Source organism: Procambarus clarkii, chromosome 62, assembly GCF_040958095.1.
Source record: "Procambarus clarkii isolate CNS0578487 chromosome 62, FALCON_Pclarkii_2.0, whole genome shotgun sequence".
Lineage (NCBI taxonomy): Eukaryota > Metazoa > Arthropoda > Malacostraca > Decapoda > Cambaridae > Procambarus > Procambarus clarkii.
Window position 1 is genome coordinate 15922329 of NC_091211.1, and position 15974 is coordinate 15938302.

The following is a 15974-nucleotide window of genomic DNA, read 5'->3' on the forward strand; positions in this document are numbered from 1 at the left end:
CCTGCTCTGCTCTCTCTCTGTTGCTGCTCTGGTTCCTGTTCTGCTCCGTTGCTGCTCTGGTTCCTCTTCTGCTCCGTAGCTGCTCTGGTTACTGTTCTGCTATGTTGCTGCTCTGGTTACTGTTCTGCTATGTTGCTGCTCTGGTTACTGTTCTGCTATGTTGCTGCTCTGGTTACTGTTCTGCTATGTTGCTGCTCTGGTTACTGTTCTGCTATGTTGCTGCTCTGGTTACTGTTCTGCTATGTTGCTGCTCTGGTTCCTCTTCTGCTCCGTAGCTGCTCTGGTTCCTCTTCTGCTCCGTAGCTGCTCTGGTTCCTCTTCTGCTCCGTAGATACTCTGGTTCCTCTTCTGCTCCGTAGATACTCTGGTTCCTCTTCTGCTCTGTAGCTGCTCTGGTTCCTCTTCTGCTCCGTAGCTGCTCTGGTTCCTCTTCTGCTCCGTAGCTGCTCTGGTTCCTCTTCTGCTCCGTAGCTGCTCTGGTTCCTCTTCTGCTCCGTAGCTGCTCTGGTTCCTCTTCTGCTCCGTAGCTGCTCTGGTTCCTCTTCTGCTCCGTAGCTGCTCTGGTTACTGTTCTGCTATGTTGCTGCTCTGGTTCCTGTTTTGTTCTCTGTTGCTGCTCTGGTTCCTGTTTTGTTCTCTCTGTTGCTGCTCTGGTTCCTGTTTTGTTCTCTGTTGCTGCTCTGGTTCCTGTTTTGTTCTCTGTTGCTGCTCTGGTTCTTGTTTTGCTCTCTGTTGCTGCTCTGGTTCTTGTTTTGCTCTCTGTTGCTGCTCTGGTTCCTGCTTTGCTCTGTTGCTGCTCCTAGGTCTTGCTCTGCTCTGTTGCTGCTCTGGTTCGTGTTCTACTGTTGCTGCTGTGTGTGATAGCTGGATGGTATTTTGTTCTGTGGTTGTTCATGCTGCTGTTCTTGTGTTTGGGGTTATATCTTGTTCTTTGGTTAAAATAATTTATGGATGTTGGTGTTGCTACAGGTGTTCTGTTAGTTTTTCTGGCCGCTACAGGTGTTTGTTCTGGCCGCTACAGGTGTTTGTTCTGGCCGCTACAGGTGTTTGTTCTGGCCGCTACAGGTGTTTGTTCTGGCCGCTTCAGGTGTTTGTTCTGGCCGCTTCAGGTGTTCAGGCTGCTTCAGGTGTTTGTTCAGGCTGCTTCAGGTGTTTGTTCAGGTTGCTTCAGGTGTTGAAGATATTGGGTCTTAATGTGCCGTGGTACTGAGCGGTGCTGACCCCTGGGGGTGTGAGGTTCCTGTGGCGCAATGGTTTACGTCCGCGTCTCACAAGCCAGAAGACCCAAGTTCAATCCCCGGGCAGTACAGAGACGATTTGACACGTTTCCTTTCACGTGATGCCTCTGTTCACCTAGCAGCAACATGCGTACCCCCTGGAGTTTGGCAACTGTTGCGGGGTTGCATCCTGGGGAAGGTCGGTTGTAGGCATATGGGTGAGGGGGGGGGTTAGGTCACTAAGCCTAATGGCACTGGACTGCTTAATTTGTTCGAGACGTAATTGCTTTACGGTTACGATGTTTGATTTGTCAAACTATCAGCCAAGTGATAGTTTACGCTGGGATGGTCGTTGTGGGTAGTTAAGATGCTGGCTCGGGTTGTTTCATGACTTGTCTTCACTAGCTGTTGTTGTTGATTTTTGGCATGAGGGTGTTGGTGGTGTAACTACCGCGGTGTTCTTGAGGTGTGGCGCCGGGGATACAGTGTGCTACACAACATGTCAGGAGGAAGACCGTAGAAATAGGAGAAAGGGCGGGTACAAAATGGCATACAATTGGCCGAGCATTGTTGAGTGAAGCAAAGTTAGTATAAGACAAAGGGAATATTTAACGTTAAATGAATGTCAAGGGTTAGTCCTGGCTTACATACCCACCACTGCCACCACCACCACCATCATAATGACTGCTGCCACCACCACAGCGATCACTGTCGCCATTACACCAATACCACTACACCTGGCACCAATACTACTAACGTCAGCACTATCGCAACCATTACAACCCCCAACTTTATCAGTCGCTATACTCACCATTGCCGCGGGTGATAAATGAAGTAGGATGCACCGAAGTAGTAATCGTGGAAGCCACCTCCATCCACAATTCCAAGGCCAGATACGACATTATTTACAACTAATATCAGGAAATTTAACATGAAACGCAGCAATTAAAACAAGGCCAATAAAGAGATAAACCACTCAGCCATCGTCACCGATTAGCAAGCACCACCACAACCACGGTTGCAACCACAACCATTAGTCACCACCACTAGCCATGTACTGGAGCAACCACCACTGCCACCAGCTTCATGCCAGAAACGTCCAAGTGTTGGAGAGCGAGAAAGGAAAGCGACACAGAATTTGGCAGGTTGTGTTTCCAAAAGCAAGTCAGGTGGTGGTGGGGGGAGGCTGGTCGACGCATCTGGGGCGGGCAGGGAGGGGCAACGCTCTTCCATAAATGAAAGAGGAAAGGGGTCCTGGATGACGAATGTAGAAATGAAGGTGTGTGTGCTGTAAGTGTGTGTGTGTGCTGTGTGCTGTAAGTGTAGTGTGTTTACAAGTAGTGTTTACACGACTGATCAGTAGCTCCCTTGCCCCGCTTTTCCATCTGCAGGTCAGTTAATGCAATGACTTTCATTCCTCCCATTTTTCACCGTATTCCCTTTTGAACCAAGTAATGAATTTGCCTCAACGGTCTTCTGTCGTAGACGGTTTCAATTACTTGCGACTCTTGCACTAACTAAGCTTTTTCTGACGGCTCCCCGGCTCATCTGCGTCCAAGGCTTCCACCCGGGCCCTCTACACCTGCAGGTCTTCCCCACTTTGAATATTGTGTGTTTGTTGTCTTATACCAACAAATCTGTTATTTCCCCGTAATATGATGAGCTTAAGCTCACTCAGTCTATCGTTGCGAGTCTCCAGCTCTAGGTTGTCTAGTCGAATAGCTCTGTACTTCTGTTTTAAGTTCCAGGTGTGGCCTCCATGCTGATTCTGCGTACTCAAGAGTTGAAGGTGAATGTGTGCGACGTTATCGTGCCTGCTTTATTCCATCTTTCCTCCACTGTGGCAAGGTCCAGATCCCTCAGTCATTATAGTTCACTCCGGTAGCTCCGAAACCAGTTATGTTGCGTGTTTTAGCACCTTTTGTAATATTGTTTAGCGTTAATAAGGGCGGGGGTTTCATGATGTGACTGCATATTCAACAGTGGGTCCCACGTAGATTGTGTGTAGCTTTAGGGAAAGGTGCCTTCTTATTTAGTGTATGGTATATCCTTCTGTTCTTACTGCCTGGTACTGTATGAGAAGTGTTAATTTGTGATCCTTTTAGTTTGCGCTCCAGCTCCGTGTACGAGACCATCTCTTACAATGAGTTCTTACATTACACACATCACAATAACTTGATATATTACATGAACAAATCCACAGGCGCCTTGATTAGGGTTCGAACCTAGTCGCTGAATGTTCCCAGACGCGCTCTAGTCAACTGTACCACCTGTCAACTGTATCAACTGGGTGCCAACTCATGTGGGAATAATAGGAAATGACATTGCAGACGAAGCTGCAAAACTTGCAACTAAGAGAAGAAATGTAGACATTTACATACCACAGAGTCTATCACATATTAAGAAAGTAATTAGAAACAGAGCAACGCAAAAGATGTGCAGTGACCACAACACAGCAGTTGCAACATCAGGATCTGTGATTTGGTACAAGAATTCAACCAACTACGAATCACTTAGTTTGATGAAAGGGAGCAGTAGAACAACAGAAGTATACTTACATCGCATCAGGTTTGGATACCCATGAGCATGGGAAATAGGCTTACAGATTTCGGAAGGTGATAGGAAATGTCAGCACTGGAGAAAGGCCCGACAGACCACTGGAACATTATCTAACACAGTGCACAGTTACAGCCACAACAGACCACAGGAACATTATCTAACACAGTGCACAGTTACAGCCACAACAGACCACTAGAACATTATCTAACACAGTGCACAGTTACAAACCCATTAAGATGTCAACTTAGATTCAACAGAGCATTAGTTGTTAAACACATGGGACAAAATCTTACTGAAGCGACCATACGAGTCATAAATACTCATACTCCGCCCAAGTAAAACAGAAACAAGCAACACTTAGTGGGCCAGCCAAAGGCTTAGGGCCGCGCAGGAATATCCCTGCAAAAAAAAAAAAAAAATCTTAAAGAAAATATAAGTGAGAAACGATCACCTTAATCGTCCATACTGTCTATACTGCCACTTACCAACATGGACCCTGAGAGGTGGACACCGAAGCCTTCCTGTGGTGTGAGGCGGCGGCTTCACATTCACAATACGTTCCTTGACCTGTTATAACTGGCTAGTAATCACCATGTGTTGCTGAGGGCGGTGTTGGTGCCCATAGGGAGTAACGGTAAGATCAACCCCAGTAGACGGGTTGGGGTCCTTCGGCACCTCTCATCTGGAGTCCCAGCACCCCGCGGTCACCACTATAACACAACCACACAACGGACACAAGAAAATGTATTACAACAAATGTTTACTGGATGCGGCGGTACGCTGCTGGATGAGGTCGAGGGAAACATAAGTGCCGCCAAGAAGTGTAAACAGTTGGAAGCTCCTTGTTCCTAAGACGCTGAGGAAGAGCAGTTTGCTAAGTGAGAGTATCACGTAGCAGATGGTGACATGGGTCTTAATGAATCCAAGAGGTGTGGTGGTTAGATCACCGCCATTGTAGCGTACATGCGGGGATCTCGACAACAGCCTGCTCACTCACCCGACACGCATATACAACGAGTAATACACCGCGAACGCTGAGTTGAAAATCAAGCAGGTGGTCATTTGGCCGGGACTCCAAAGGTCAGTGCCTTCATGAATGCCCAAGTTCAGGGCTTAGTGGTGGCGGTGTTGCTGCTGCTGCCCTTGGAAGCGTGGTTCATGTTGCCTCTTGTTATTGTTTGTATTGGTGGTGGTACAGGTGGTGGTGGTGGTGATAGTACAGATAGTGGTGCTTATAGTACAGGTAGTGGTGGTGGCGGTGTTGCGTTAGCTGCTAGTGTCAGTGGTGATAGCGTTAAAGTGGTGTTTGTGGTGACAAAAGTAATGGATGTGATGGAAGGGGGGGGGTAAAGTTGATTGTAGTAGTGGTAATGTGATGGTAAGAGATGGATGTATCTACCTAGGTGCCCAGTAGCCGCTGGTCAGAAGGTGCTGTAGTCCCACTCCTGGTCCCACAAATTAACGGATCCACTGCACGCTAAATACCCCCGAAACCAGGTCCATTCCCATCTCTCCCCCCCCCCTTCCCCCTTGGTCTCTTTCCCCCCATTAAACACCTCGCCCCATTAAGTGGCACACCTCTCCCTTGTTCACTCTCCCTCACCAGACACCTTATCTTCTTTCACACTCACCACGAAGATGGAAACGGCTGCTGACTTGCACCATGAAGATGGCAGACTTAAGCAGGTTCGGCTGGGTTTATGGCGCGTGCGTGCGTGCGTGTGTGCTTGTGGAGGGTGATGGAAGGTCATGCTGATGTAGTGTGTACACTCACCTGTCACCTGACGTATGTGTTCGTGGGCAGCAATCATAGTGATGATTTCTAAACTTCATAGTATGTATGTTATTCTAAATTTGAATGTGGATATGGAGTTAATGTCTCCCACAATTCCTTAATGCGTTACCTCCTCACAATCAGGCTGAAGACTTCTGACATCTCTCCGGCTCGTTTCAATGTACATTTACTCGAGTGTGTAAAGATGAGCTTGGTGAACCCTTGTCTTACAAGGGCCCTTGTCTTAGATCACGGACGTCGAACTATCGGTCATTAACCTTAACGTCTATTGCAGCATAATAGCAATAGCCCTTCGTTTACATCTTAAAAGCACGAGATTAATAGTGTTCACAACCTGGTTTAAGAAAGGACCGCGCGTGTCTCACGCAGGTTACAGTTGAAAGGCTTGACATTCTTCACCGTGATCTCCAACCAACAACTCTAAATGAAGAAACGACAACCAGTACACACAGGCAGACTCATACACACACATTTCTAATTCATCTTAACACTAACTTGGTCTGATGTGTGCAGGTCTTAACTGGACTGGACTGGACTGGACTTTTCTCCAGTCGACTGGTCTGGTCTGGTCCATGGCTGCTCATCACCCTTCATTGCCCCATTGCTCGTTACAACTGCAGGTGTATTCTTTTATTTACTGTTCCAGGAACCAGGCAGCTTTGTTCGTGGCTTTAAAATTCACAAATCCTGACGTGGAAAAACATCCTCGTAAAATATTATTATGCATTTTGCCAGCCTGCTCTCCGTTTTCTGTTGACTTAAATATTTCTATTTTAGTTTGTTACCTTGGGGAATATCCCGGCTGATTGTGCACTGACTGTGGGGGTGTGACGGTCAGGTCACTGCTGGGGGGTGACGGTCAGCAGGGCTCTGGGGTGCGAAGGGACGGTCAGCAGGGCTCTGCTGGGGTGTGGGGGTGACGGTCAGGTCACTGCTGGGGGTTGACGGTCAGCGGGGCTCTGCTGGGGGTTGACGGTCAGCAGGGCTCTGCTGGGGTGCGAAGGGACGGTCAGCAGGGCTTTGCTGGGGTGCGGGGGGTGACGGTCAGCAGGGCTCTGCTGGAGGTGGTGTCGTGCTGACCAAGCTTCTCAACCACCCAAAGTGAAGTGATGACGTCAAGACTGTCGCCCTCGCCTCTGAGACTAGGATTGTGAAATCAAAGGGCAGGGCTGTGACTGTGTCGCCCATTAGGGAGACACACACAGACATAATATACATAAATACTTGGAGAAATTGACAGATGTGAAAAAGAGTAGACGTTACCAATAAATATTTAAAACAAAAGGGCATGAATGGAAGTTGGAGAAGCAAGAGTCAGAGATTGTAAAACATTTTTAGGCGTAAGAGTAGTAGGTAAATAGAATGACCCTATTGAACAGGTTGAAGAAGCAAGTTTTAATCTTAATTTCAAATGTAGAGCTGAAAAAATATTGGTCGGGAGTGAAAAAGCGGAGTCCGCGTATAAGCTCAATCTTGTAGGCATAAATATTAGTACGAAAGTTACCAACCACACACAACCTAACCTAGGTTAGTGGTTAGTGGCTGGTATCTAAGTGGACAGCGCTCAGGATACGTAGTCACGTAGTCTGGGGTTCGATTCCCGGCACCGGCGGAAACAAAAATGGGAAGAGTTTCTTTCACCCAGGGCGCCTGTCAGCTGGGTGGACAGCGCTTCGGATTCGTAGTCCTGAGGTCCTGAGTTCGATCCCCGTTGGAGGCGGAGACAAATGGGCAAAATGTTTCTTTCACCCTGATGCCCCTGTTACCTAGCAGTAAATAGGTACCTGGGAGATTAGACAGGTGCTACGGGCTGCTTCCTGAGTGTGTATAACAAAAAGGAGGCCTGGTCAAGGATAGGACCACGGGAACGCTAAGCCCCGAAACCTAACAAATTCACAAAGACCTGAAAGTTGTAGCATTAAATATTATGATAGATATCGTGATGAGACATTCACATATGGGACTAACAGAGAAAAACTCGGCAATGTGATGTTATAGTGGCCAGAATACGCCTGGGATATAGACGTATCTGGCAGGTTTCTCAAACCCTAAATGTCGAGTACACAATGTGTCAACTTTGTGAAAGAGTAAACATGCACTCTCGAACATTATATTGTAGAATGTCCCATACTGACTGACTTTCGCCCTCCTGGGCTAAGGTATGCTGAACTCTGTAACTACTGTATGAGTACTGGAACACTTGATGATATATTGGATTTGTACCCAAGATTAACCATGTAATGTATCAATTATACAATGTATGTGATGTAACTATATAACCTGAGCTTGTAAAAGCACCTTCATCACCTTCAATTGTTAAATTCTTAATTGCACACTAGTTTCTCTCAGCTATTTCACCCTGTCAGAGTAAAAGATACAAATGTATGTGCATATATTTGTGTGTATATATGTAATTATGTATCTATATGTATGTATATGTGTGTATGTATGTGTATAAAGTATATGTGGGGGCTGATGAGAATTACATTTCACCTCTAAATGCACATTAACGACACTATGTAAAAGACACATCGAACACTTTATGTAGGGCATACGTAAGTCTGTGTTTCTATGTATTTACGTATGTACCTTAGCCTAGCATTTTAAAAGCACTACAATCACCTGTGGTTGATTGTTCAATAAATCCCTGAACTGTATGTTTAACACATCTCTCTCCCTGTCCATGGAGGACAAAAAAATGTATATATGCTGGTTAGCATTGTAAATGTGTGGCCACGTCTGCGGTAGAAAATAATAAAAAAGAAAAGCCCCGAAATTATCAAGATAACCCTGATGTCCGTTACCTAGCAGTAAATAGGTACCTGGGAGTTGCAGCTTTTACGACCTGCTTCCTGTGTGTGTGTGTGTGTGTGTGTGTGTACTCGCCTATTTGTGCTTGCAGGATCGAGCATTGACTCTTGGATCCCGCCTTTTTAGCCATCGGTTGTTTACAGCAATGACTCCTGTCCCATTTCCCTATCATATCTAGTTTTAAAATTATGAATAGAGTTTGCTTCCACAACCTGTTCCCCAAGTGCATTCCATTTTCCCACTACTCTCACGCTAAAAGAAAACTTCCTAACATCTCTGTGACTCATTAAGTTTCCAGCTTCCACCCATGTGCCCTCGTTCTGTTACTATTACGTGTGAACATTTCATCTATTTCCACTTTGTCAATTCCCCTGAGTGTTTTATATGTTCCTATCATATCCCCTCTCTCCCTTCTTTTTTTCTAGTGTCGTAAGGTTCAGTTCCTTCAGGCGCTCTTCATATTCCATCCCTCGTAACTCTGGGACAAGCCTCGTCGCAAACTTCTGAACCCTTTCCATTTTCCTTATGCGTTTCTTCAGGTGGGGACTTCATGACGGCGCGGCGTACTCTAAGACTGGTCTCACGTAGGCAGTGTTTTTTTATTATTATTTTCTACCACAGACGTGGTCACGTAGGCAGTGTAAAGCGCCTTAAAAGCCTCCTCACTTAGGTTTCTGAATGAAGTTCTAACTTTCGCTAGTGTGTGTGTGTGTGTTAAAAAATAGTAGTTAGTAACAGTTGAGAGGCGGGCCGAGAGAGCAGAGCTCAACCCCCCGCAAGCACTAGGTGAACACACACACACACACACACACACACACACACACACACACACACACACACACACACACCCCCTCCCCCCTCTCTCTCCCCCTCCCCCTCTCTCTCCCTCACCCCCTCTCTCCCTCCCCTCTCTCCCTCCCCTCTCTCTCTCCCTCCCCTCTCTCGCTCCCACCCCTCTCTCTCTTCCTCCCCCTCTCTCTCTTCCTCCCCCCTCTCTCTCTTCCTCCCCCCCCCCCCCTCTCTCTCTCTCTCTCTCTCTCTCTCTCTCTCTCTCTCTCTCTCTCTCTCTCTCTCTCTCTCTCTCTCTCTCTCTCTCTCTCTCTCTCTCTCTCTCTCTCTCTCTCTCTCTCTCTCTCTCTCTCTCTCTCTCTCTCTCTCACACACACACTCATAGGGAAATCATGGAAGGGAGACGAACTCTGACTGCCAAACGCAGGAAATTCACAACTGGAACAAACACAGAGGATGGGATGGAACAGGAAGCCTGGATGAAGGAAGTACTCCAGCAAATGCAGAATGAATTCAGTGAAGGACTGAGGGTAATGAGGGAGACAGTAGCCAACCTGCAAGATGATTTAAGGGCAGCAAAGGAGGAGATAAGATACCTAAAGGAGACTCTTCCACAATACCAGGCACAAACCGTACCCCAGGGAGATGAGAATGCTACTGTGGAGGGGACCACCACAACCCAGATCTCATTTGCTGAAATGCTTAAAAAGAGCCCTGAAGCTAGGTCTGCGGTTAAGGAAGTTGCCATGGAAGTGGCTTCCTCTCAGGAAGCAGCTAGATGTACTAGCCGACTGATAGAGAGAAATAGAGCAGTAGTAGTAGCAGGCATTGAAGAACAAACAGGGACCAGACCAAAGGAGCGGAGAGACAAGGACAAAAACATGATTAAAGAGATCCTTAAAGAGGTAAGGATGGAGGGAGCTGAGCGAAATGTTGAAAAGGTTTTCAGGCTTGGAAAGTACAACAAGGACAGAGACCGAATGATAAAGGTGGTTTTCATGAGCGAAATCGCGAAAGAGGAACTGCTACCAAGGAAGTGTTGTCTAAAAGGTGTAGAGAAGTTCAAGAAAATATTCCTGCAGAGGGATATGACAAGGGAAGAGAGAATACGGACAGCAGACGCGAGGAAGGAGCGCAGGGAGAGAGAAGGAAATCAGAGTACCACAACCCAGAACCCTACAATCCCAGAGGGAAGTGGAGAACCCTCCTCAAACAGGGCAACAGCCACAGGGATTGGGGCACCACCCCCAAATTCTACCCAACAGACACCCAACCTGCCCCATCCCCTGTCAGCCCCCCACTAAGTACCCACCTAGGGCACCCTTCTCCCACCCACCCCCCTCCCCCCACTCACCCCCCTTCTTCCCCTCACCCCTCTCCCCAGGACCTCCCTTCCCCCCCATCCCCCATGCCCTCCCTTCTCCCACATGCCTTCCCGTCTCTCCCACCCCCATGCCCTCCCTTCTCCCCCTCCCCCCTAAGCCCCCCACTCTCCCCCACCCCACCTAAGTCTTCCCCTCTCCCCCACTCCCCTAAACCCTCCCCTCTTCCTCACCCACCTCAGCCCTCCCTTTTCCCCCACGCCCCCCAAGCCCTCCACCCTTTTCTCTCCCCCCAAGCCCCCCCATCTCCCCTATCCCCCACAGCCTCTCCTCCCCCCATGCTTCCCCAACCCTCCCTCTCTTACCCACCCCCTGTACCCTCCCCCTCTTATCCACCCCCTGTACCCTCCCCCTCTTATCCACCCCCTGTACCCTCCCCCTCTTATCCACCCCCTGTACCCTCCCCCTCTCCCCCACCACCCCAAGCCCTCCCTCCTCCACCAATCCCCCCGTGCCAGGTCCCCCCAGCTCCCACTCACCCCAGATCCCAAAGGTCCCCCCCAGAAAAGAAGCAGAAGAGAGTCAGTTTCAGGGTGATGTACTCGAACATAGATGGGATCACAAGCAAGACAAGTGAACTAAGGGAAAGAGCACAAGAAGTTAACCCAGATGTAATCGGACTCACTGAAACAAAACTCTCTGGAATCATAACGAATGCCGTGTTTCCCCAGGAGTATACAGTAATAAGGAAAGAGAGGGAAGGTAGAGGAGGAGGCGGAGTGGCCCTACTCATGAGAAGGGAATGGAGTTTTAAGGAGATGGCCATCCCGGGCTGTGAGGAGTTCAGAGACTACATAGCAGGCACCATAACAATGGGAGGACCAAGAATAGTAGTAGCAGTAATATACAACCCTCCACCAAATGACAGGAGACCCAGTCAAGAGTATGAAAACAACAACAAGGCAGTTAACACTATAATTGAGAGGGCAGCCTCTGCTGCCTGTAGAAATAGATCCCACCTGCTCATCATGGGCGACTTCAATCACGGAAAGATTGACTGGGAGAACAAGGAACCGCATGGAGGCGAGGATACGTGGAGAGCCAAACTATTGGAGGTGGTGACAAGCAACTTTTTAACGCAGCATGTCGGAGAACCCACAAGGATGAGAGGCAATGACGAACCAGCGAGACTCGACCTAGTCTTCACTCTGAACGACTCCGACATAAGAGAAATCGGTTTTAAGGACCCAGTAGGAATGAGCGACCACAGTGTACTGGTGTTTGAGTACTTGATTGAAGAAGGGTTATTGAACTTGAGGAGGGATACCGAAACCAAAAGGTTAGCATACCGAAAGGGAAACTATGAGGGGATAAGAAAATTCCTAACAGATATAGCATGGGAAACAGAGCTCAGGGGAAAGACGGCCCAAGATATGATGGATAACATCACGCAGAAGTGCAAGGACGCAGCAAACAAGTTTGTCCCAGTCCAAAAGGAAAACAGAGAAATGAAGATGAGAAACCCATGGTTTAATCAAAGATGTAGGCTAGCTAAGCAGCAAAGTAAAAGGGCATGGAGAAACTATAGGAATAACAGGACACTGGAGAGCAGAGAAAGATACCAGAATGCCAGGAATGAATATGTCAGGATGAGAAGAGAGGCAGAAAGACAATACGAAAATGACATCGCAAGCAAGGCAAAGACTCAGCCTAAATTGTTGCATAGCCACATTAGGAGAAAAACAACAGTAAAGGAACAGGTTATGAGATTAAGGATAGGGGTGGAAGGATTCACTACAAATGACAAGGAAGTGTGTGAGGAATTGAATAAGAAATTCCAGGAGGTCTTCACCTTAGAACAAGGAGAAATTCCAGAGGTAAGTGAGGGAATAGCTAACCAGGAACCACTGGAAGAGTTTGAGATTACCAGTGGGGAAGTAAGGAAGTGTTTACTAGAGTTGGACGTGACGAAGGCTATAGGCCCAGATGGAATCTCCCCTTGGGTTCTAAAGGAAGGAGCAAGAGAACTGAGCCTACCACTCTCCATAGTGTATAACAAATCACTGGCAACAGGGGAACTGCCAGATATTTGGAAAGCAGCTAACGTAGTCCCGATATACAAGAAAGGGGATAGACAGGAGGCACTGAACTACAGGCCAGTGTCCCTAACCTGCATACCATGCAAGCTGATGGAGAAGATTGTGCGAAAAAAACTAGTGGAGCATCTGGAGCGAAGGAACTTTGTAACACAGCATCAACATGGGTTCAGGGATGGCAGGTCCTGCCTCACAGGGTTACTTGAATTCTACGACCAGGCAACAAAAATAAGGCAAGAAAGAGAAGGGTGGGCAGACTGCATATTTTTGGATTGTCAGAAAGCCTTTGATACAGTGCCACACAAGAGGCTAGTGCGAAAGTTGGAGATGCAGGCTGGAGTGAGAGGGAAGGTACTCCGGTGGATAGAGGAATACCTAAGCAACAGGAGACAACGAGTCTGTGTGAGGGGTGAGGTCTCAGATTGGCGAGACGTCACAAGTGGAGTCCCGCAGGGGTCAGTCCTTGGACCTATACTGTTTCTGGTATATGTAAATGATCTCCCAGAGGGTATAGATTCGTTCCTCTCAATGTTTGCCGACGATGCAAAAATTATGAGGAGGATTGAAACAGAGGATGATAGTAGGAGGCTACAAGATGACCTGGATAGACTGAGTGAATGGTCCAACAAATGGCTGTTGAAGTTCAACCCGAGTAAATGCAAAGTAATGAAACTAGGCAGTGGAAACAGGAGGCCAGGCACAGGATATAGAATAGGAGATGAAGTACTTAATGAAACAGACAGAGAGAAAGATCTAGGAGTTGATATCACACCAAACCTGTCTCCTGAAGCCCACATAAAGAGAATAACGTCTGCGGCATATGCGAGGCTGGCTAACATCAGAACGGCGTTCAGGAACCTGTGTAAGGAATCATTCAGAATCTTGTACACCACATATGTAAGACCAATCCTGGAGTATGCGGCCCCAGCATGGAGCCCGTACCTTGTCAAGCACAAGACGAAGCTGGAAAAAGTCCAAAGGTATGCTACTAGACTAGTCCCAGAACTAAGAGGCATGAGTTATGAGGAAAGGCTGCGGGAAATGCACCTCACGACACTGGAAGACAGAAGAGTAAGGGGGGACATGATCACAACCTACAAAATCCTCAGGGGAATCGACCGGGTAAACAAGGATGAACTTTTCAACACTGGTGGGACGCGAACAAGGGGACACAGGTGGAAGCTGAGTACCCAAATGAGCCACAGAGACGTTAGAAAGAACTTTTTCAGTGTCAGAGTAGTTAGCAAATGGAATGCATTAGGAAGTGATGTGGTGGAGGCTGACTCCATTCACAGTTTCAAATGTAGATATGATAGAGCCCAATAGGCTCAGGAATCTGTACACCAGTTGATTGACGGTTGAGAGGCGGGACCAAAGAGCCAGAGCTCAACCCCCGCAAGCACAATTAGGTGAGTACAATTAGGTGAGTACACACACACACACACACTCTAAGTGAGCACGTTGTAGGAGAACTCTCCGGTTATAAATGTTAAAAGTAGATGTGATATAGACCAGGAGTCAATGTATACAACCAGCAGAGCGAGGACATAGAAGGTAAGAGAAGCAGATTAGCAATGGGAGTATCTGCAAATCTTTATTTGTTTAGCCTTAGATAAAAGAGTAAATAGAATGAACATTGCTCGACTTGCCCCTGCAAGTAGAGTCGTACACAAAAATAGGCTTAATTGTATATATTACATAAATGTAATGAGTCTGGTGAGATTGGATTTCACGACCAATAGGTGAAGAGGCGGGGCCCAAGAGCAGACGTATAGTCAATTAGGCGAGTATAAAGTAAGCATAAACATATACATTGTCCCATGTCTCACTATAACAGCTCCTTCCCCGCTAAACTTCCAATATTTCTGACTTTCACACCAATTATTCCAAAGAACTTTTGACATTTTTCACACTAATTGGTCAAGTTTCCTCCTATCGAACTTCAATTTTTTTCCCGGATTTCCGGTGAGACTTTTTAAATTTTAAGGCTAATGTACTACAAAAATAAACTACCAAATTATGTAGCCTTGTACTTCTCTATATTTTTCAGATTTGAATCAATTTTCTTCATATGATTCTTACGCTCTAAAATTTAGAACAGATCTTCACTATTTATTGATAACCGAATCCTAAACTCATATTGTCAAAGTTTTAAGTACCATACCTAACTTAAATGTCATACAATAAAAAACGTAATATTCTTTGAACATAAATTACATAAAATTACTTTTTTTTCCACACCCTGGCTTCGTTTTAGTGTTTGTAGCAGTTAAAATTTTAGCACATTTCTGATCGGAGTTACCGCTTGAGCGAGAATGTCCTGAGCCGAGGCAAGCTGACACGCCACTCCTGACCAAACATAATGTCAACAAATGGTGATACATGATACATTTCTCACAAATCACGCGAATGTTTCCATATGATATAGTTCCATGGGTAGGATATCAAACTTTAGGTTACACTCTGTTATCCCTTCCGGAACAATGTATTACTAAAATTTTCCTTTAATATCGTGTAGTCAGTTAGCTTCGACCACTTCGTCTAACACACACACTCTTGGCCTTAAGAAGTTCTTAAGGGCAGGAGGTGGTAATCTTCTTTTACCCTTAAGAAGTTCTTTGATTGTCTTGTGTGTTTATCTGTGACGCATTTGTGTGTGTGTGTGTGTTGTGTGTGTGTGTGGGGAGAAGGGACCAGTGTAGGAAAAAGAATGTTATTTGCTCTACACATAAATTGGAACAATATTATGGTTGCAAGGGAAGAGAAACGGCTAGAGTAGAAGGGAAGGGAGGTATAGGTTACTGTGAGATAGGGAGAGAGGGAGGTAAGAGAGAGAGGTGAGCGAGAGAGGTAAGATAGGGAGGAGAGAAGAGAGCGAGACAGACACGTATACAGAGATATACGGACATAGCCAAGTAGATACCACACTGCCCAACAACACCACCACCACCACCATCACCACACTGGCTACCACCACCACCACTACCACACTGGCCACCACCACCACCACCACCACTGGCCACCACCACCACTGGCCACCACTTCCACCACCACTGGCCACCACTTCCACCACACTGCAGAAATGCAGTGCAAAATAACCAAAGTGCTAAGACTGCCTTAGATGTAGCAGCTGTGAAAGCAGCTACATCCCAGGAAGCTGCAAAGTGCACGACTCAAATGCTGGAAAGAAAAAAAATCTGTTATAGTTGTTGGAGTACAGGAACCGAAAAGATCCAACCAGGAAGAGTGGGACAAGGAAGGACCGAGCAACGGTGATAAAGATCTTGGAGGGTCTAGATATAGTTGGGCTAATGGCAACATAGAGAAGGTTTAAGGCTGGATGGCTACAAAAAGGAAAGGAAACGACTGATAAAGTTAGTGCTCA

At 46.9% G+C, this 15974-nt stretch overlaps 1 protein-coding gene across 1 annotated transcript in view; it reads right to left on the reverse strand.

Moving 5' to 3' along the window:
* Positions 1 to 211: 211 nt before the first annotated feature.
* Positions 212 to 15974, reverse strand: part of LOC138354328 (mucin-2-like) — a 66591-nt gene continuing 50828 nt past the window's right edge. Inside the window, exon 2 of the mRNA XM_069308478.1 lies at positions 212 to 793. Coding sequence (XP_069164579.1) covers positions 212 to 793 — 582 coding nt within the window. The remainder of the gene's footprint in view (positions 794 to 15974) is intronic.